At 54.5% G+C, this 22,790-nt stretch overlaps 1 protein-coding gene across 1 annotated transcript; it reads left to right on the top strand.

Annotated features, from left to right (window-relative positions):
* Window positions 1-7,244: 7,244 nt before the first annotated feature.
* Window positions 7,245-19,901, top strand: SLC2A1 (solute carrier family 2 member 1). Its single transcript, XM_072883938.1, has 10 exons — window positions 7,245-7,389; window positions 12,039-12,131; window positions 15,912-16,072; window positions 16,267-16,507; window positions 16,865-17,027; window positions 17,108-17,295; window positions 17,410-17,514; window positions 17,616-17,717; window positions 18,022-18,225; window positions 18,594-19,901. The coding sequence occupies exons 1-10, from the start codon at window positions 7,372-7,374 to the stop codon at window positions 18,789-18,791; spliced, it is 1,473 nt and encodes a 490-aa protein (XP_072740039.1). The 5' UTR covers window positions 7,245-7,371; the 3' UTR covers window positions 18,792-19,901.
* Window positions 19,902-22,790: the final 2,889 nt, after the last annotated feature.

Genomic DNA, 22,790 nt, shown 5'->3' with positions numbered 1-22,790 from the left:
CTCTTGGCATCCCCTCCGGCCAAATCCAGCCAGGAGCCCCCACCCCCCCGATTCTGGGATTTAATGGCGAATGGCATCGATGCCCCTTCCCTATGACCGCAGCAAGACCCTCCACGTCACCCCACGTTTTTTTGGGGTCTGAGCCCCCCGCTCCACCGCCTCTGCTTTCTTCTAATGAGTGGAGAATTTCCCTTTCCTTCTGCTTTTGTATTTAATCAGCCACTCATTAAAACCTTGGGCTTTAATTACTCCAGACGAGGTGCAGTGGGGGCTGCATTTCCAATTTCCTTTCTTTAATTCTTTTAATTGGGAGAAGCGAGGGGCCGGTGACCCAGCACTGCAAGAAAATCAACCAAGGGGTTTTTGGGGGGCTATTTTCCACCGATTCTATCCAACGGCTTTGCATCACCCCCCAAAATAGGGAGAATACCCCCAAATCCATGAGCAAAGGGGTTGCAAGCTCTGCTTTATCTTGCCCATCGACGCTCAGGGCATGCGTTTGCTGACTCTTCACCTCTCCCAACCTGACACAGCTAATAATAATACAGATAATTTCTATCCAACCTTTTTATTCTTCATCATTTATAAACCCTAAATAAAAATTTGAATAAATCCCAAAGCTGACGGAGACGGTTTTGGGGAGGTTTTTTTTGGAGACGAGCCGGCGGCATGGCTTTTCTTCTTCTCCGACTTGGAAAGGAACAGGTCAAGTCATGAGTTTTGCAATCCGCCTCCTGAATTTTCGGGAGATGCCGAGTCATGAGTTTGGGGAATGGGGTTATTGAGAGGGCGGGTGAGTCTTTGTGAGATGGAGAGATGCTGGGAGCACCCCCAAAAAATCAAATTGCATCATCCTGGGAGTGTGATACCCCCCAAAAATCAAACTGCATCATCCTGGGAGGGTGATACTCCCCAAAAACCCCAGCCCAGCGCTGCTGGAGCGGGAGGGCACGGGGCAGCAAGGTGATGCTCGCCGCCCCGGGGCAAGGGTGATTATTCTTTTTTGCTTCTGAGTTAGCAGAAACGCGTTTGATGTACGGGACCGGCTTTAAAACATGCCCCTGCAAAAGAGTTTTTATGACTGAAGAGCAAAGAAATACCTGACTAATTATTATTCAGTGAGTTAATTAGGTAATGGGGATTAATCTGTCTTCCTGCGGGGCGGTAATTGCCGATGCGAGCTTGCTCCAACCTATTCCCAGTGCAGAAACTGGGCACTTCCCAGTCCAGCAAGGGGATGCGGGGGCAAAGCCCATCTTGCCCGTAGCTGGAGGGATTTTTAGTGCAAGATATGAGGATTTTTGAACTCTGGGATGGGCTTTTTTTTTTCCCCTTTCTGGTGTTTCACAGCTTGGGATGCCAACGCTGCCTGCGCCCAGCATCCGACGTGCTCCCTGTGGGTGTAGGGGGAAAAACTCACCCGGCTCTAGCCTATTTCAGAGGGGGGAAAATTATTAATTAAATTCATTAATTAAAAATGGAATGGCGTCCCATGGAGCATCCCTAAAGCTCTTGAGATCTTCCTTCTCCATCTGAAGCGGGATGTGTGGAGCATCTCGCCCTGCATCCCCCGGGGAGGTGCTTGGCAGCACCCAGCCCACCCTCGCATTTAATATTGCAACAGCAACAACACTCCCAGCCTCTAAAACCACATTGATGCAACTCCCCCATCCCCAAAAACCTTGAAAATCACCCCAAAAATCGTCCTGCAGCCTCTTTCCAGGCTCCCCACAAATGACCGGCCGCAGAAAGCCCATTTCGGGGATGCTGATGGGGATGCTCCCTCTGCACCAGCAGCCCCCCTCGTCCAGCTTGCAAGCTGTCAGGATGCCTTAAATTAGCAAAATTGGGCTATTTTGGGTGAAAAATCAGCATTTTTGGCTTTGCCAAGCCCGACAGGGAACACGGGACAGGCAGGCCAAAATCTGCCTGCAAGGAAAACCATCGCTCCGGGAGCAAACCTGCAATTTCTCCAGGCGCCGTGGGATGCTCAGTGTCGGGCAGGATCCGGCCGCTGCAAAATCCCCCCAAAACCTGGAGAATTCCTAAATCCTGAGCAATTTTGGGTGGATTCCAACAGGGAGGCTGATGCTGGGGAGGGGAGGATGCCCTTTGCAGGGTGATGGGGTGCAGGGGGTTTTGCTGGCGGCAGTTTTTGGGGCATGGCCGTCATGACTCTTGCTCACACATCCCTTATCGCGGCGACCTTGAGCCAAGGTCGGTGGCCTTGGGGACGCGCCGGCTGTCCGGCCTCGGGGCAGCAAACAGGCAAAAATGCCCTTATTCCACCCTTTTTCTCCCCAGGCAGAGAAAATCCCAGTGGCTGAACCCCAAAAACCCCGCAACCCCCCCAAATTCCCCCATAATATGGTCCACACCATGGGAATGGGATGACAAAAATAACTGAATCAATCAAAAATTAAACAGAAAGGAGCATCCCTGCAAGTGAAGGCACAGGAGTGACCGTTAGCTGCTTATTATCATTAATTATTAATTATTATCATTAACAGCCACTCTCCTTTTGCTCCATAAATAGCTCCCGAAGAAGGAAACTGGCAAAGGGGAATTATTTCATCGCAATGTTATGGGAAAGGGGAAAAAAAAATCCCCTTTTTCTGCGATTTTGGCTGCCTGAGGATAGTTTGTAAAGTCCAAGGAGTTTTTATGGGCAGGGAAAAGCAGCATTATATACATGTGTAAGTGTGTGTGTATATGTGGGTGTATATATATATATACACACACATACTTACATGCCCCTTTTTCTTTCTGCTTGGAGGAGGAAGAGGAATCCGCTCGCGTGAACGTGCGAAGCCGAATGGAAAATGGATTCCTGCCCTCCCTTCCCATGGTTTTCAGCTCCGGCTCCGTCGGCACGACACCTCCCAGCGCCGCGGCGTGACTCACCCGGTTATTTTTAGCCCCAGCCTCTTTTCTCCCCATGTTTGCCATGCATGTCGGGTTGCCCTAAAAATGCAAAATAAGGGCTGAAATGCAAAATCAGCCTTTGCAAGACCCAGGACTAGGGGATAATTTCCCCCCTTTAATGGATAAACCAGAAATTCCCTCTTTTTTCCAATCTTTTCCACCTTTAAAGGGCGAAAAGGCACCAAAACCAGTCCAGTTTAGGACTAGAAAGTCACTGCCTAGCCTGGAAAACTTTAAACGAGGCTCGCTGCTTACTCATTGGGATAAATTAAATGACAGTAATTGCTTTTATTGGGTTGAGCATTCCTGCTTTCTCGGACACAGAGCATCCGTCTGTCTCATTCTAACCCACGGACTGGAGAGTTTAATGCACTTTAATCCCGGCCTAACAAGGAGAGGGGTTTAACTAGTCCTGGTTTAAAGATAAAGAGTGAAATCCCAGAGATTATGGCTGTTAAATCCAAACGCGATGGATGTTACGGAGCTTTGGCGTCTCCGGGGTTGGGGTGATGGGGCTGGCGCGTCACCACATCCCTTGAGCTGGAGCGAGCGGCGCCGGGATGCAGCAGAACCATTCCCTGGATGAGGATGGAGCCAAGAACCCCTCCGGGAGCACCACAAAATCCCGACGAAAAAGTCAACTCAAGATATTTTAGGACTGAAATCCCTGGGGAAGGTTGTGCCGGCATTGCCCAACGCAATTTTATTACAAATCCCAATTTCCTTATGGACTTTGCCCCGAATTTCATCACCTGGGCTGATGTTTTCCAGCTTCAGACGTTTTCCTGGCCCGACCCCGTCTCAAGCTGCACCTTCAAAGAGCCTCACGGCAGCAAAACCGTCGCGGTTTGACCCAATTTGCCGAATGCCGGCGTGGCAATGGGGTCACCGGGGTGCGGCACGGGCCAGATGTTGACAGCTGCTTCCGGCTGTTCGGGGCCGGGGTTGTTGTGCAAGCAGCAGTAGGAATGACAAGGTCTGGTGGGGTTTTTTTCCGTGATGTTTTGGGGATGGGGACACATTGGGATGGTGCGTCTCTGGAAATCCCATTTATGGGGATTTTTGCCTGGATTTTAAAAGGGAAAAAAAAAACAACAACGCTTTCGGCTCAGGGACTTATTTTAAAGCTCCTCAAGGCTCAAACGCATTGAAGGACACTGGAAATATTAAATTAAATTCCCCCCAGAAGCGGATTGACTCCATCCCAAGGATGCTCGGCATCGGAGTTCAAGTGCGAAAGTTTTCTCTAAATTTTTTAGGGATAATCCGGGATTTTTGGCTGTGGAGATGCCGATGGCTTCAAGTCAAAGCCAAATTCCCTTCCTTGTGCCGTCTGGAAATGCCGACGTTATTACCTGAAAACCATCCCTGGAAAGGCATCCCAGCCTGGACTTTGCCTGAAAAAATGGGAGCCGCTGCTCAGCCCCTCCAGTCCCGTGTGTCACTGGGACGCCCGTGTCCCCAGTGTCCCCGGGACAGCGATGGGAGAGGCCGTGAGATAACGACCTCGTTCGACGACAACGTGAGATGACACAGGGAAGGGATATAAAAGACACCGGATTTCCTCGTCTGCCGCGAATTACGTTTTTCGGTAGAAATCCTGCCGGCCACGTAGTCGGGGGTGTGTGCCGCGCCGGTGAGTCAGAGCCGAAATCTGCAGTGGGGGATAGGGCAAGGACGGAGAGGCTTGAGCCCATCCCCGTGGCCTCTGGCCTCCCCACAAAACCCCACCTTGACCCTTAAAAAACCATAAAATCCCAATTTCCCCTTTTCTTCCCTCATTCCGTCCCCCTGCAATTCCCCGGGATGTCGGGATATTATTTTAACCCTTTTTCCCCTGTTCAAAGGGACGGGACGGACAAAATCTCCCCTAAATCCCCCTCCAGCGCATCGCACCGAGGGGATTATCCTCCTCCAGCCCTTTTCCCTTCCGTCAGCATTCCCGCCCGACACCCTGGGTTTTTTTCCTGTCATAAAAATGCCAAATCAGCAAATTTTTTTCCCCGTTTCCCATTTGGGATGAGCAAAAAAAAGGGAAAAAAAATTAAAAAGGGGGTTGGGATTGCTAAAATTTATATTTATTGGAGTTTAGAGTTGATGATTAGCCCCAAATGGCCAAATTTGGGGCAAAATTTTGCAGCTTTAGGAAAATAAAATTAATTGTTGAATTTGATTTTTTGGAATTTTTGCCCAAGTTCTGCTTTTGTTTTTTTTTTTGCCTTTTTTTTTTTGCTTTTTTTTGCCTTTTTTTCCCTGCATTTTTTGCTATAGCATAAAACGAGGATTGGAAGAAAAAGAATGCGGGGAATTGAAATTTTTGAATGATTTTTACAATTTTAATGATTTTTTAATGATTTTTTAAAGTGGTTTCAGGGGCAAAGGGTGAGATTTTGGGGGCGGAGGGTGGACAAAGAGCTGCAGGCGCGTCCCTGCGCGGGACCCCCGGCATCACCTTTTGTGGCCTGGCGGTGGGACGCCGGGATGGGAGGAGCTGGCGGACGTGCACGCCGGCACATCCACCCCAGAAACCCCTGCCCGGCTGGTTTTCCCTCCGGATTTTCAGCTGCGGGCACCCCAAAAATTCGTTGCACCCTGGAAAAAGGGGAGGGGGGGTGCTCGGCTTGCTCCCACCAAGCCCTGTGCCTTGGGGGGGGTTGCATTGGGTGCGGGCTTTTGCACCAGGAGGAGGGTTTTGCTCTGGGACTGGGGTATTGCACAGGCCACGGGGTTTTGCAGCGGGCCCGGGGTTTTGCACAGGCTGCGGGGTTTTGCACCGCATGCAGGGTTTTGCGCCGTGCGCGGGGTATTGCAGCAGGTACGGGGTTTTGCACGGTGTGCGAGCTTTTGCACTGGGTGCGGGGTATTGCACTGGGTGCAGGGTTTTGTACCGCATGCAAGGTATTGCACCGGCCATGGGGTTTTGCACCAGGTGTAGGGTATTGCACCGGGCATGGGGTATCGCACCACGTGCGGGGTTTTGCACTGCATGTGGGATTTTGCATTGCGTGTGGGGTATTGCACGGCTGCTGGGTTTTGCACCAGGTGTGGGGTATTGCAATGGCAGCAGGGTTTTGCACCAGGCCCGGAGTATTGCACCGGCTGTGGGGTTTTGCACCACGTGCAGGGTATGCCATCGGGTGCGGGGTTTTGCACCACACGTGGAGTTTTGCACTGCACGCAGCGTTTTGCACCACGTGCAGGATTTTTCACCAGGCACGGGGTATTGCACCGGGTGCAGGGTTTTGCACTGCCTGCAGGGCTTTGCACCGGGCCCACAGGATTGCACCAGCCACAGGGGATTGCACCGGCTGTAGGGTTTTGCACTAGGCCGCAGGGTTTTGCACCGGGGTGATGCTAGAGGAGGATGCTGGCTCGCGGCCGCCTTCTTCCCCTGGTGTTGGTGTTCCAGTGCTGTTCCCGGGAAGCCGGAGCTTGCTCAGCAGTGGGACTCCCGGACTTTTCTGGGGTCGAGGCAGGTGGAGCCGGGACCCCCAGGAACCGCGCTCTGCAACCGGGTGTTGGTGCAAGGGGGGCCGTGCACCCAGCTGCACCGGCGGCCTTGCAGGGCCTGTTGCACACGCACGTGTGCTCGCCAGGGCTTTGCAGGGAAGCTCTTGCATGCGTGCACCCACGTCTATGCACACGCACGCGCGTGCACACACGTGGACAGGCGAGCGCGCGCAGGCAGCTGCGTGCACGCGCACAGGCAAGCACGTGCACGCGCTGCTGCGCTCACCTGCACGGATGCACCCGCACCCTGACGCGGACGCACCCCGACGCGTTGCACGCGTGCACACGCGTGCAGGCGCGCGCAAACATTTGCACGCACGCACGTGAGCGCACGCGTGCGGGCGCGCGCGCGCACAGAACGACACAGCGGTGCGGGCGCGCGCGCGGGGACGCAGACACACGCGCGTGCACACGCGCGCACGTCCACGCAGCTCGGGGGCTCGCAGGGGCTTGCAGCGAAGCGCTTGCACGAGCGGCCGCACGCGAACAGGCGCACGCACGCGCGCACGCTCGCGTGCAGCACAGACCGGCGCGCACGCTCGCGGGCATACGCCCCCGGCCTTGCACGCTCCCCCGCGCGCGAACGCAGGCGCACACCCCCCCCTTGCACACTCACGCACGTGCACACCCCCTCCCACGCACGTGCACGCCCCCCGCCCCCGCGCCCACGTGCGGACCCACACGCGCTCCCCCGCCCCGCGCGCCCCTCCCACGCCCCTCCCCGCCCCTCCGCGCCCGCCCCTTCCCCGCCCCGCCTGGCCCGCCCCTCCCCGCGCCGCCACGCGCCCCCTGCTCGGCCGCGCTCTTAAGCCGCTTCAATGCCCCTGCCGCGGCCGCGCGCCACCGCTCCGCTCCGCCGCGCGCCGCTCCGCCGCCCCCGGCCCGCCAGCCCCAGCCCCGCCGCCGCCGCCGCCCCCCCGCCGCCCCGGGGCCGCCATGGAGACCGGCAGCAAGGTGAGCGCGCCGCGCCTGGAAGGGCCCCGCCGGCCCGTCCCGCTCCCCTCCGCTCCGCTCCCCTCCCCGCCCCCCCGCCCCGCGTTACACAACCGGAGGAGGAACGCTCGTCCGCGGGCGATCCGGGCGAGGCGTGAGGCGGCGGGCGGGGGGGGGAACCGGGCTGCTTTTGGCCCCCTCGAGCCGTCAGGCGCAGCCCGCGCCGCGGACACGCGTGGGTGCCGCCACGCAAAAAAAAAAAAAAAATTTTAAAAATTTTACCTCAAAAACAAGGAAAAACACCCCAAAACCACCCACCCCGCAGCCTCAGCGCTTCACAGCGCGCCTGGGAGAGAGTTTCGGGGTAACCCCCCCTCCCCCGCCTTGAGGTGAGAAAAACGCAAAGGAAAGAGCCAAAGAAGGCACTTTTGGCCCCATTTTGGCTGTGCGGAAAAGGCGACAAGGCCCCAAAACTGCTGAGTTTGCGTTTGGGGGGGGTGCAAGGCTGGGGGGGACGGGACCCCCCCCGGGACCCCTCCGGCGGTGCCGGGCTATGGCGGGGTCGCATCACAGCGTGAGCCCTCTGCGCCGTTTTGACCCAATTCCCATCGGTTTACCCCCCAAAATTGAATTATTAAATAATCTAAACTCGCTCGGCTGGTCGGCAGCAGCCAAGTCCTCCCAGCGCCTCGACTTGCCCCAAATAAATTGATTTATAATAACAAAGGTGGGTTAAAGTGATGCGACGTCAGGCCCTAAATGAGGAAGGTGAGTTAATTGCGGCGGGGTCGTTAACATTAGACCCCGGGTTTCGCTTGTCCCAGCCTCGCCCGGGGATGCTGCCCCCCAGATATTCCCTCCTGGGAGTGTTTTGGGATATATTCAGGTACATAGGGTTTCTTTTTCTAGGGAAATAAATAAAAAATTTGCTCCATGGTGGTGCAGACTGCTGGGCAACATGTAATTAAAAACAAAAATAATAATTTTATTCCAATTAAAGATGTTACGGGAACGACTCCTCTTATTTTTCCCCCCAGCAAACAACTCCTTATTTTTCCCCCCAGCTTTGGAGCATTGGGAAGACTAGTTTTTTTAAATTTTTATATATATGTAATATTGTTAAAAATTATTTTAAAGCTGGCTCTACCCCAGCGCAGTTTTTTTGGGGGCGAGGTGTGGGTTTGGGGCTGGGAGCCGGGAACGTGACGGCCGGCAGCACGTCGATGGGGGGAGGAATTAAAAAGAAATTTGCTCTCGTAACGAAGAAATCTGATGCGCTGCCGGCCGGGCTTAACTCCGGCTGCCGAAATGGAGCCAGAGACGCGCTCCCTCTGCTTTTCCATCTTAATAACTACCCCGTTAGATAAATTTGAGTTAGAAATGATTAATTTTTTTTAAGGTAATTAATTGCAGGAACAATTTTCGGCGCTCTGATGGGTGACGCTTAAATCCAGAGAGCATTTTGCAAGGAAAAAAGGGATTTTTATTGAAGCAGCCGGTGGTAGGGGGTGCTGGGGGTGCTGGGAGGTAGGGGACGAGCTCACCCCTCCACCCTTAAACTTAGTATTATTGAAGCCGGAGATGCTTTTCTGCCCGCGGAGCTGGGCTGCTCTGGCTCTTTGCGTGCAAAAACATCTCCCGGGCTTGTCGCAGACGCTCTTGCGGTTGTACAACTCGGAGGGCTTGTGTCGCCGTCCCCAGCTGACCTTTAAGAAACAAAATAAAAAATAGAATAACGTCGCTCTGGCTCAGCTTCCCCTCACTGCGAGTTTTCTCCCACACTGATAATCACCCAAAATCTCGGCTGATCCCCGCGGTGCCGGTGTTACCCCCCTCTTTGGCTGCACGCCCCCCCGTTGGTAAATGTCGGTGCTGTGGCACATGCCGTGGCTTTAGGAGCAGCTTTTACCCGGCCCTTGGTGGGTGCGTAAGTTTTTCCTGGGCTGGGAGCCAGCGTGCAGCCATGTTATCCCGGGCAATGGCTGGATCCGGTTATCTTCACTCTGGTGAGCGTGCAAACAAGCGTGCAAGATGCTGCAAGGCTGCACCCCCTCCCCACAATAACCCCCTGCATCCATCCCAGGACAGGACCTCTTGCAGTCAGCCTCTGGGATGCTTGTTAAAGCCTCGTGCCTAATTTTTATGGGCTCCCATATGAAATTCCTTTCTGGGGCACTTTTTAAAATATTATTATTTTTTTTTTAATCGGATTATTCATTTTCTTGTTCCATGAGGCAGGCAGCATCCTGAAATCCTTCCACACAGGAGGGGAAAAAACAAAAAGGGTAAAAAAAAAAAAAAAGAGTTGTAAAGCCAAATGCAGCCCGCTGGGGGCTTGGGGGGCTGCTGTCACCCCACGGGTCGATATCTCCTTTGAGCATCCCGGCTTCCACGTTCAAGTGACAAAGGAAGCAGCAAACCCCCCCCCCCCCCCCCCCGAATTTATTAAAATTACAGGCACTGCGCTTGCCATCCTATAGGGTCTAGGAGTTGGTAGGGAAAAAAAGACAAGTGTTGGATATCTCCAGGCTGTAAATAAGTTTATTAGACAAAAGCAAGAAGGGGAAGTATGTTGTGGTGGGTTTGTTTTTTCTGCTGTTTTCTGCAGGCAGTTAAGGGAAAAAAAAAATACATCCCAACAAACCCTGCGTGTGCTTTTGCAGAAGTTTCCCATGCAAGGCTGCCCTTAAAAATCAACTTATTTATTTATTTTTTTCCTAACTCGCCATCTTAAGCCTCTCCTTTAATGGCGAGGTTAAAACTGAAAGGCTCCTGGATCAGGCCGGGCAGCGTGTTTGGAGCTGGGAAGCCTGAAGCGAGCGGGAGGAGCTGACTCACAGTGACCCTGCCCGGGGAGAGCCTCCAAAAATGCCGGCAGCCTTCCTACCAACTCTGTCCCTTCACCTCTTTGAGCTGCTGGAGTTTAATAGAAATATAAGTTGGTTGGTTTTTTTTTTTTTGCAAGAGGTTAAAATTGCAAAAGTAACTTTATTTAAAGGTGGGGTAGGGGCTGGTGTTGGAGCGAAGAGGTGTTGCTGCCTGCCACCTTTATGGAGCAAAGTTCACGCCGGCGTGATGCATCCCGTCCCCGCGGCATGCTGTCGCCGTGACTCACCTGCCCGCTCGCCATATGGGGGGGATCGCCTGTTGGCTTTCCTGGGGCGGGCGAGCCAGCCTTTAGCGATGCAAAGTAAAAATTGCTACCCCAAAAGTGAGGGGTGGCTGCCGAAAAGAAAAATCACCCAAAACCCCATAAACCCCCCAAAACAACAACCAAAAAATTCCCCAAAGCCACCCAAAGACCAAAAAATCCCTCATTTTTTTAACAACATTTGTTCAAGCACAGGTTGCTTTTGGCATTCCCAGTGTTGCCCATCAGTTTTGCGGAGCAGAGGGGGGATGGATAAGGTCAGAGTCAGGATTTCAGATTTTTGGGGGCTTTTTCTTTGTTTTTCTGGGATGCCAGCAACTTTCCAGCCTGTTTTTGCCCTCCCAAGCAGGGCATTTTCTTCTCGGGGTAGGTTTATTCAGAAGCACTGAACAAAACCGAGTGCCCAAACCTCCCTGATTAGTTGTGTTGGGGCCAAGCCTAATTAATGAGCTTCATTAACGGAGCTGGCTTTACTCCCTGTTGCTTTTTCCCTGTGAACTTTAATGTGGGGGGAGGCGGCTTGGCTGGAGAGGCGAGGTCCGTGAGCAGCACTTATTTATATTCATTTATATTATTTGTAAAAAATTAAGAAAATGCTTCTTAAGTAAGAAAATATCCAATTTTTCTTTCATCTGCTTTGCAATCAGCCCTCCTGATCTAGGGGTTGCATTTAGTTGGGGTCCGACCGGCACCAATCCCTTGGGAGTATTAATCCGAGATGCCGGGGGAGCATCACTGAGTTGGGGTGATGCACCGGTACCTGGGATAACCGGGGAGAGCCCAGCCCCCTAAATTAAGGGGCTTATAAATTTCACATGGATCATCCCAAAGCTGATTAACTGGGAATGTCGGATCCTGGTTCTCAGAGCTGAGTGCCGGGAAAATCTCCTGCCTGGGATAATTGGGCTGTTAACGAAGGTGGCCCGAGCGCTGGCCTGCCCTGACCCTGCTCCCAAACAAGGCTCCGATTGTCGCTCCGGCTTAAGCGGGAGGAAGAGGAGGCGGGCGAAGGGTTTGCCAAATAGCCGGGATTTTGCTTAGTGACTGTTAATTAGGTTCTGATGCAAAAACTTCGTTAGCGGTGGCTGTCCAGGACATCCTTGTGCCGATGCTGGGACGATGCTTGGCCGGCGGCGTCCCCGCGGCGTCCCCAAAAGCACCTCACACTGGCGTGCTGCCCAGGTGTCATGTGGAGCCCTTGGAGGGGACCCTGCAAGCCCAGAGAAAACCTCCTGCCCCAGTCCAGAGGCAAAAAATTCCTGGAATCCCCAAACAGTATTTTTTTTAAGCCCAAAAGAGTATTTTATTAATTATTTTTTTCCCCTAGCCCATGTGGATACCATAAAAAAGCAAGTTTTCTCTTGTATCCTGCATGTTCCTGCTCATGATCGTATGAGCAGCCCTCCTCCTCTTGCTGCTCCCTGGGGAGGAGTGCTGGGGGACCTCTCTGATGGGGGGGGCGTAGCCAGGACCCCAAGTATAACCCCTCTTTTTTGTTTTCTTCCCCCTTTTCCTGCAGATGACGGCTCGCCTGATGCTCGCCGTGGGAGGAGCGGTGCTGGGTTCTTTGCAATTCGGCTACAACACTGGTGTCATCAACGCCCCGCAAAAGGTGAGCGTGTGCCGAGCCACCTCGCCGTAGCAAAATTCCACCCTCCCGTGCCCGAAAACAAACCTGCATCCGCTGCCAGCCTGGCTAAAATAGTACATCCCGCTAGGCAGCTTACTGCCTGTAATGGGATTTGCGAGGGAGTTATTTAGCTCCTGCCTTCCCGGGAGAATTAGTTTCCTTCTTGCTTAGTGTTTTTGCTGGGAAGAATCCCAGGAACGTGTGCAGGATGCTCTCCGGGTGGAGACTGGCGTAACTTTTAACCTCGGATTTAGCGAAGGTCTGGGAGCTAATTAGGGTTTGAGTCATCTCGAAGGAGGGAGTGACCGCTCCAATGGGAGCTTTGCATCCCAGAGCATCAGGGGCAGGACAGCCCCCGGAGGAGAGAGGGTCGGCTGGGATGGGCTGCCTGCAAAGGGGGATGAAGAGCAGGCAGTGTTTGCTCCTTCCCCTACCACAGTGCCAGGACCCTCCAGCGACTGGTAGGTACGTGGGAGCCTTGAAAAACTTGACTTTCCCCAGATTTTGTGGCTTTTTGAGGTGTTAAAGGCTTGGAAATGTTAGCTCAGAAATCCCATCTGGTGCTTGCAGCGTGCCCTGGGTAAAGCTCAGCTGCCAGGGTAGGGTGTTGAAAGACGAACCGGGGTCCAGCTGCTGCTGCGTGAGAGCAGAGCCTGTCCCCGAGCACCATGACGGCCTCTGGTGCACCATCCCAAATAATCAAAACCACCAAGGCAGGATTCACGCCACGAGACTATTAATCCTGTTACCAGCGATTGGGCTGCAAAATCTCGTCTCAAGTGCCAAAAAAAACTCCTTGCGGGAGAGAAGACCCTGTGCAAAAACTTCCCAGACCCCCATCAGCGTGGAAAGAGCAAAAAACCTGCGAATTGCCTTTATTCAAGGTATTGCATTAAGTTGTGTTTAATCACAGTGAGTGGCCTGAGCAGGATTTCACGCGGCTGGAGGCTGCGACTCCCGTCCAGCACCCTTGGTGCTCGCACCCACAGCCATGGTGCATGCATCCGTCTGCCGAAAGCATTGCCCTGCTGAAAAATCCTGACCTGTGCTCGCCTTCACCTGGACCAATCTGCGCTGGCGATGTTCGTGCTCAGCTGGCCGCGAGCATCCTCCTCCGGAGACGGGTGATGGGAGCAGCGTTTCAAACAGCGGCAAGCTGGGAAATCCCTGGAACCGTGCTGAGGAGCTGCTTTCTGGCATCTGCCCTCGTTTTTCCCCGAGCTCCAGCACCGCGGGGAGCAGGCGCTCTGTCATTACTGCCTTGTGTTGGGTTTGGGCCCGCATCCCAAGGACGCGTGTGGTTTCCCTGCGGCTGAAGCACTTTTCTCCATCCTCTCCTGACCCAGGAGATGCCGCTCTGGGTGACGCAGGCAGGGACCGTGTCTGAGCTGGGGTCTTCCCGTGGGGCTGAGCTCTGGTTCCTACAGACCCCCAGCAAAGCAAGGTCACCCCCGATGGGTGTTGCTTCAGTTTCCCTCGTGCGTTTTAGGATTAAACCCTTGGGGCTCAGGGCAGGGATGGGCTGTGTATTTTAGGGGTGAGTCACCCAGTGAGTGATGCTGCGTTCGGGGTGCAGAATTGATGGGGAAAAGGATTTGCGGTGCTCTGTATCGGGGGCACGAGGGGAGGCAGGATGGGTGTTGTCCTGGGTAGCAGGATGCTCTGGGCATGGGGGTTCATCCCACTGTTAAGGGTGGGGATGCATCGGGGCACAGGATTGGGGATGCATTGGGGTGCAGCATCGGGTGCAGGATTGGGATACATCAGGGTGCAGGATTGGGATGCATCGGAGTTGGAACGGGGATGCATTGGGGTGCAGGATGGAGATGGACTGGGATTGGGATGCATCGGTGTGTGGGGTTGGGATGAGGATGCGTCAGGATAAATTGGGGTGCAGGATTGGGGTTGGGATGCAGGATGGGGATGCATCGGGGTGCTCTGGGGTAAAGGATTGGCACGGGGATGCATTGGGGCTGGCACGGGGATGCATGGGGGTGCAGGACTGGGATGCATCGTTCCCTGGCTTCAGCGGTGCAAGTGCAGCAGCATTTTGTGGCAGCAGCTCCCCGCGGCTGGCGGCCTCGCAGGAAGGCTTCTTTCTCACGGGGAGGGCCGAGTGCCGGTTTTGTGGTCCTCTTGATGTAGTCCTCTCACTGCTGAAACAGCGGCTTGGTGTTTGTGGGGTGTTTGCAGACGTGATGTGTGGAGGGGACGGCCCGAAACTGGGCGAGGGCTGGTAGAAAACACTCGGCTGAAATGAAATGAGGGCGAGAGAGGAGGAAAAAAACCCTGACTTTTGAGAAGTGCAGGGTTTGTTTTTTTTTTTTGTTTCACGCTTTAAACTTTCACTTTAAACTCCTAATTTTTCATCTCCTCCTCTCCTAACAACTGGCTCGTGGTGGGTTTTTCCATCCATCCTTTTTTGCAGGAGGAAAGAGTGCCAGGAGGGGGGTATTTGGGTGCTATTTTTTGAAAAGCCAAAGTGCAGCCCAGCGTAGCTCAGCCAGGGCTGGGGCATCCGCTGTCGCTTGGATTATTTTTTTTCTGCTTCAAGGGGAGAGAGCTGGAGGCCTTTGAGGAAGGTGGGGAGTAATTTAGAGCACAGCAAGGTTTGGTGGGGTGTGTGCAGAGACCTGCTTGCCCCCACCGAGAGCCTGAGCCAGTCCTGGGTTCTCCAAATAATAATAATATCAATTATTTGTTTTGTTAGAAAAAGTGGGGTAAGCCCCCAAAGCATCAAAACCTCCAGGTGAAGCAGGAGGCACATGAAATCACTTAAAATCCTAATGGTTTAGGGGCTTTGTAAAAGGAATGACTTAAAAAGAATTACATTATTGAAAGCGAAGCATGGGGTATATTCCTTGTGCTGCCCCTGCCAGGGGCTCTCGTTTGCGCTTGAAGCGATAGGAAAACTAGAAAACGAAGCGCGATTGTGCAAATGCTTAATCGGGAGCTGAGCACGTGCGAAACCCTTTGAAGCAGCGAGGTCTTGGAGCTCCTTGATGTCCGGCAGCAGCTTCCCCTGCTCGCATGAAACCTCTGCCAGGGTTGGTCGGGTGTGTTATCAAGCCCTTAGCTTTTTTGTTTTGGGTATGGGTGACCCAGAACACCCTTACTTGAAGCTTTTAGCAGTGGGCTGGCTTTAAAAATATATTAAATATATAAAAAAGGGTGTTCTGTGAAGACAATTAAAAACAAGCGCTTGTCTTGGATGTTGGCATTGCAGAAGCATTGCAGTATTATAGCAGAAGTATGGCGTTATGGAAGTATTGCAGAAAAAACCCTAGAAATTAAATTCAAGGGAGTGTCGAGGGGGATGGGAATTGACCAGCTGCCTGGATGACCCTGCTGTCTTCCTCACCTTCCTCCACCATCCCTGCCGCCTCCCCCCTGCCGCGTGTTGCTTCTCCTCCGGTGATGGAGGCATCCCTCCCTGCCTCCCATGCCCCAGGTAGGAGCGTGACCTCCCTGCGGCTGCCCGGCAAGGGGAAAGAGGTGTTTTGGCAACGCCGAGCCTCTCTCGGCAGGGCGAGACCAGAACCCGTCTGGCTGCATTTCCTCCGTGCATCCCATCAGGTTTCCTCCCTTGGGTTGGAGCCGAGCCACCGGCTGGGCGGCTCCTGGCTTTGTGACGCATCGTCTTGTGAGCCACGTTCACCGGCTAAGGGTCTGTAGGTGGCCGGGCAATTCATAACACTGGTGGCACAGATGAAATGGGGATGGTTTTAACCCATGGCTTCGTTTCTCCCCCCTCTTTTGCAGGTGATTGAGGACTTCTACAACCGTACCTGGCTGTACCGATATGACGAGCCCATCAGCCCTGCCACCCTCACCACGCTCTGGTCCCTCTCTGTTGCCATCTTCTCTGTCGGAGGCATGATCGGTTCCTTCTCCGTGGGGCTCTTTGTCAATCGCTTTGGACGGTGAGCACTGAGCGTGGCAGACCCGTGGTGGACCTCAATGGGGGGTTTGTGCAGCCTCACCCCACCCCGGCATCCCAGGGGGGTGGCTTTGGGCACCTCCCTCCTGCCAAGAACTCATGTTTGGGTTCTCCCAACACCCCTTCAGCCTCTCTGAGCCCTGTGGTCCTCACCGCCCTCCTCCGTTCCCTCCCCAGGCGCAACTCCATGCTGATGTCCAATGTTCTCGCCTTCGTGTCCGCCATCCTCATGGGCTTCTCCAAGATGGCTTTCTCCTTTGAGATGCTTGTCCTCGGCCGCTTCATCATTGGCCTGTACTCTGGCCTCACCACCGGTTTTGTGCCCATGTACGTGGGCGAGGTGTCTCCCACCGCGCTGCGGGGTGCGTTGGGGACCTTCCACCAGCTTGGCATCGTCTTGGGCATCCTCATCGCGCAAGTAAGTGCTGGAGAACCAGCCGGGAGCAGGGGGTTCCCCATCTTTGGTGCTGATGCCCATCAGGGTCTGCAGGGGATGGTTTAGTGCAGAGTGTTGCCCATGCGGTGGATCTGTGTGGTCCTTCAGAAGGAGATGAGGCTGGAGGGACGGACCTGGAGCTCAGCAAGAGCACGGGTGCTGTGAGGTCTTAAGGTTTAGGGTGGGCAGCTTCATGATATGATGTCTGTTGGCCACCTGGAAGCAACGCAGCTGTCCATACCCCTCTGATGGGTGTCCAAGCCTGTAGTGCACCCGTGAGCAGCAGAGCTGGGTCCAACTTGAGTTGGGAAAGGGTGGCTCAACCCCTCTCGTCCTCAGGTGTTCGGTTTGGACTTGATCATGGGAAATGACTCGCTCTGGCCGCTGCTCCTGGGATTCATCTTCGTCCCTGCCCTGCTCCAGTGTGTCATCCTGCCCTTTGCCCCCGAGAGCCCCCGTTTCCTCCTCATCAACCGCAACGAGGAGAACAAAGCCAAGAGCGGTGAGTGACCCCCGTCCCTGAGCTCGTCCCACCACAAAGGAGGGTCCTCAGCCACTCCTGACTCCACCTCTTCCCCTTAGTCCTCAAGAAGCTGCGGGGCACGACGGACGTCAGCAGCGACCTCCAGGAGATGAAGGAGGAGAGCCGGCAAATGATGAGGGAGAAGAAGGTCACCATAATGGAGCTCTTCCGTTCCCCCATGTATCGCCAGCCCATCCTCATCGCGATTGTCCTGCAGCTGTCCCAGCAGCTCTCAGGGATCAATGCGGTGAGTTCTGGGGGGACCTGGATGCCACGGGTCAGCTTGTTTCACCCAGAACGTGGGTCGTGCTGGCTCCAACACATGACTCCTTTCCTCATGACACATCCCTGCCTGTTGTAGGTCTTCTACTACTCCACCAGCATCTTCGAGAAGTCAGGTGTGGAGCAGCCCGTCTACGCCACCATCGGCTCCGGTGTGGTGAATACGGCTTTCACAGTCGTTTCGGTGAGTTTTGGCCCACCAAGCTCTCGCAAGGGAAGGTGGAGAGAAGGGGGCTTTCCTCCAGGCTGGGGACATGCTGATGGACGCCTGTCTCCATCCAACAGCTCTTCGTGGTGGAACGAGCCGGACGCAGGACCCTCCACCTCATCGGCCTCATGGGGATGGCGGGGTGCGCGGTGCTCATGACCATTGCCGTGACGCTGCTGGTGAGTGGTGGGCGTGGAGGGGACGGGTGGGCTAGGAGGAGGTCCTGTGCGCTGCCCCTCGCTGTGGTGGCTTGGAGGGGGAGGTCTGGTTGGAGAAGAGGAAGGGCTTGTCCTCCTGGAGGGGATGGCCGAGTGGTCCCCACTGCCCTCATCTCTCTTGAGGTCCCAGAAATCCAGTATCTGATCTGGAGAAACCTCATGGTTTCTCTGCCAGCACCATGCTGGCTTGAGTCTCATCATCTGGGATGGCCAGATGCTTCGCCGTCCCCCCCACCAAACTGACCTTCTCTCTCCCTTGGACTAGGACCAAATGCCCTGGATGTCCTACCTCAGCATCGTGGCCATCTTTGGGTTCGTGGCCTTCTTTGAGATCGGTCCAGGCCCCATCCCTTGGTTTATTGTGGCAGAACTGTTCAGCCAAGGTCCTCGTCCCGCTGCCTTCGCTGTCGCCGGGCTGTCCAACTGGACCTCGAACTTCATCGTGGGCATGGGCTTCCAGTACATCGCGGTAATCATCTCCTGATGCTCTGGGTGGGAGCAGGGTCGGGTGACACGCCTCACCCCGCACCAGTGGGTTGCGTGACTTACCCTGAGCCCTAAAACCTGGGCTGAGGTGGGTGAACGCCCCTGGGGAAGAGGGCCAGGGCCAGGGCCTAGGGACGGAGCAGGGAGCTGGACTTGGTCCTTATGGGCCCCTTCTGACTTGAGATACGACAGGGAAGGAGGACGCGGGGCTCGGGCCACGGTGGCAGGTATGGGCAGGGCGGTCACTGGACGGTCCTTCAGCCGTGGTCCGTCACTCCACTCCTGGCACCGGTGGCGGAGCACCGTCTCCGTCCCCGCGCTCACCCCGTCCTCCTCTTTTCTCCTTCCCAGCAACTCTGCGGCTCCTACGTCTTCATCATCTTCACGGTGCTGCTAGTCCTCTTCTTCATCTTCACCTACTTCAAGGTGCCGGAGACGAAGGGTCGGACCTTCGACGAAATCGCCTCGGGTTTCCGTCAGGGGGGAGCGAGCCAAAGCGACAAAACCCCGGATGAGTTTCACAGCTTGGGCGCCGACTCCCAGGTCTAACCCGCCCGCGGCTCCGCCCGGCTCCTCCGCCCGCCCGCCTTCTCTCCCGCCTTCCTGGGGGTTGAGTTTTTAAAACGCTTTGTACAGAAACCAGGCAGGAGGGAGCGGGGCCCGGCTCGTCTGCATACACCCCTTTCCCAGACTCCCCCACTGGTTTATCGGGGACAGACTGACCTATTTTATTATTATTATTATTATTATTATTGGGTTTTTTCTGCTAGAAACGATTTTTTTTTTTAGCTGGTTTGGCGTCCAGGATTTCAAAGCCAATAGATGTTTTAAAAACCAACCACACAGCCTCCACCAGCGGGAGGGCGGCTCCCTTTTTTTAACGATGCGATAAGTCTAACAAGAAATCACGGAGCGGAAGTTTTTAAAGCTGGAAATTTTTTTTTAAAAAATCGTAGAAAAATCATGTAAATTGACTAAATCTAAACCAAGTTTTTTTTAAACACACCCCCCCCACACAAATCAAGTGATTTTGTAAAGCAGTCTCATTGATTTCAAGCCCCCAAGGGGTTTGTGGGGGGATTTCCCCGCCCCGGGGGAGCGCTGAGGACGCGCGGTCGGCAGGTCGCCAGCCCCGAGCAGAGCCTCGTCTCCCCCAGCAGCTTCTCGTCTCCTTTGCCTGAATGTCACCCCGGAGGGGAGAAGGGGAGGGGAGTGTCGGGGGGGGGGGGGGGTCGGTTTAATCTCGGCAATATTTGCCTGATGGTGAAGCGCCAGCAGCCGCACACCCCATCGCTACCACCCCCCGTCCCGGCCTCACCGGAAACCCATCATCACGCGGATACATCCATTTCCTGCTCTGTGTATAGACTGGAAGATATTTATATTATATATATTTTTGTTCAATGGTTGTTAATAGTAGACGTTTAAGTTATAGCGGTTCTGATTTGACAAGCAAAGTACTGTAAATATTCTTGGAGTATATTCACGTTGTATAATGTATACAAAAAGGTACAGATGCACAGGTCTAGTTTCTATAGCGACTAAGAGAAAGCTTGTACATGGTTAGGAGGACTTTTGTATAGTTCATTACCTGCACTGTAGTGGTGTCTATTGCACTGAATTTCAGGCTGTAGTATATTAAAGAAAGGAGAAACACTGTCCTTTTTCAAGCAAAACTGACAAAAAAACCCCCCAACCCTCACAAAAAGCATCCCTTCCCCCTGCGGGCAGCTGCTGTGGGAGCTACTGGCACATTCCCGAAGCCACAGGCAGTTTCTTACATAGGTGAGTTTTTTTTTTGTATTTATTTGTCTGGTTTAGAGGTGATTACACTTGACCACACTTGAAAGAAAATAAAGGTAGGAGGGGAAAAAAAAAATCTCTATGTAAAAATACCCTGTGATAAACTCGCCGCGTCTCCGTGCAGCACAGCGCCTGCGGAGTGTGCGTGTCTGGGTTTTTTTTTTTTGTTTTTAAAAAATACATGAACATAAGTGCCAAGAGGAAGGTGTGTGGCGTGCTGACAATAAACGAGGAGGTGTGCAGCGACCCAGCCGGCCGCGTCCTGTGCCTTTATTTTGGCTTAGCCGGGCTTTCCCCTTCCCTTCGATCCATGCTTGTGGTCCAGGGGGGTTTCTTCTGCCTGGTCCTCTCTGCGGGGCGTGCTGCTGGATGGGGAAGCTCGGAGCGCTGCAGCCCCCACCATCCCCGCATCCTCCTGGCACGTTCGTGCCTAAAACGCCGTCCCTCGAGTCAGGCCTGACCCGACTCCCTCCTAAGCTGTGATGGGGAAATGGATGGCCCGGCACAGCTCAGAGCCCTGCTTTTGGGGACGTGGCTTGCAGCATCTTTCCTGAATTTGGGGTTTGCTGGCAGCAGAGTGGCTCTGCTCCCGCTCGGGCTCCTCGCTCGGACCAGAGCTGTCCACCCAGCAAGGTGCGGCCAAACAGGCGTGCCGGCGGCGGTGGGGCTCGCACAGGCACAGGTCAGCGGCTCTCCGCAGCACGGCCGGCGAGCACGTGTCCCTGCAGAGCTTTTCCTCCATGGGAACAACTCCCTCCCTGGGCGTACGACCGGATTTGAGTTGCCCTGAGCAGCCCCACCTGGCACCCACCGCCCTGGAGCTGGTGCCATGGGGGTACCTGGCTGGAGCTTTGACCAGCTCTGTCCCCTCGCCGGACCCCAAAACTTGCCCCCCGGCTCTGCCCGTGGGGCCGTGAAGATCGTCTGCTTTGGGACGGAGCTCTGGCCTCTTGCTGCGAGCACCTGAGCAAGGCAGGGAGGGAGGGTGCTGCTGCTTGGCGGATTTTTTCCTTTCCCCTTGAACTGACAAGGTGCCAAGCTGCAAGCCTGGACACTTTCGGGCAAAGAAATGCTGATCTTGGTCACTTCAGGGTTTTTTGCTATTTATTGAAACATCTCTTTGCCCTGAAGTGCACGCGCTGGAAATGGCTGTTGCAGCATGTCGTAGGAAACGGCTCTTGTAAAAGCTTCCAAAGCTCCCCAAAATGTTCTTTATTTGCCCAGGGCTCTTCTCATCACCCACACTAACGTTTCCATTCCCAGCCCTTGCCCGTCACTGCTCCTGGAGATGCTCAGCTTCACGCAAAGTTAATTTTCACGCCGTCTTTTATGGCATTAAACAGCCAGAAGCAGTGACACCGAGCCGCTGGCCTGGCACGTCGGGCAGGCTCAGCCTGGCTGCAGAGCGTCCCGGGGGATTACTGCCACGATCGAGCCCGTAGCTCCAAATCCCCGGCCACAGTGACCCAAATCCTCCGCGTCCCGAGGCACTGTGCCAGCAGGCGCAGTCCCCCCCGGTGTCCCCCGTCCCGCAGAGGTGGTCGCTCTGGCTGTGGTGAGACCTGATGAGGACGGACATCTCCAGCAACATCTCCCATAGGAGTATTCAGAGGTCCCCCACCCGTCCCCCAAGCCTGTCTGCCATGGGGCCCCTTGTGCACCCCGACCAGTGCCATTCCCCCTGTGTAATGAACACCAGCTGAAGCGGAGGCTTTCCCTTTACCAGCAGCATCAATCCCTTCTAATTGCTCAGGTCCCAGCTTGACGAAGCATTTAAAAAGCGTACTTGACTCCATCCCAATTCAGCAAGGCAATTAAATGCACTCATAAATCCTCCTGAAGTAAATGAGACTTAATCGTAGGCTTAAAGCTCAGCTGAATTCAGACCTTAGCAGCAGGGCGAGTTTCCCTTAACCTCTTTCCCAGCTGTGCGAGGCCGTCACATGCTTTGGCGTCTGAGCGAGCTCACCACCCAGACTGTGTCCTGTCTCGCTCTCCTGGGGTCTCCTCTCGCCCTTCTCCAATGTCTCTTTACCTTCATGCCGAGGGCCACGCGTACCCTCTGCCCTGCCAGTCTCCTCTCTGCAGAAGCCCACGAGAGCTGCAGGTTGGGAGCGTGCGCAGTGGAGGTCTGAGGGCAGAAGCGTGTGGTGACACAGGGGACTTCCTCCTCTTGAGGTTGGTGTCAGAGTTAAGGGGATGCCTACGTGCTGGCAAGCTCTCAGCCATGAGGAAACCACGTCTCCTTTAGGTTGGAAGCTCTGACTGGAGCTAGCTGGCCTTTTAATCCTTTCCCTCAAGACTGCTTACGGTCCCTCATGCTGCTCTCGTGGTCACTCCTGGGTGCGAGTTCTTCCACGAGTGGAACAAGTGAGTCCCTCGGTGCCCAGAGCTACGAGACTCCTCTAAAGCTCTGCAAAAAAAGAGAACGTACATTTGGAGGCGGAGGGGCACTGCAGAGAGGTGCGACACCTGATCGAGCCCAGCCAGGTCCTGGGGAGCAGGTGTCAACCACCCAAGTCAGGTATGCAGTGAAGACCTTCCCTGTGTCCCTCCCTGGTGTCTCCCTTGCCAAACTGGAAGGCAAACTGAGGAAACCAGTAACAAACACATCTGAGCTGGTCTTAGCTTCTGGACAGACAATGTGAGGAGGTAAGAGGCTGTTTGCTTATTCATAAATCATTAGATAATGATTTATGCATCATGTGTTGGTTGTGCTTTTGTTTCCCACCCTCACGCTGTTAC

Source organism: Ciconia boyciana, chromosome 19 (assembly GCF_034638445.1).
Source record: "Ciconia boyciana chromosome 19, ASM3463844v1, whole genome shotgun sequence".
Lineage (NCBI taxonomy): Eukaryota > Metazoa > Chordata > Aves > Ciconiiformes > Ciconiidae > Ciconia > Ciconia boyciana.
Note: the sequence above shows the minus strand (reverse complement) of the source record. Positions and strands in the feature narration are given on the sequence as shown.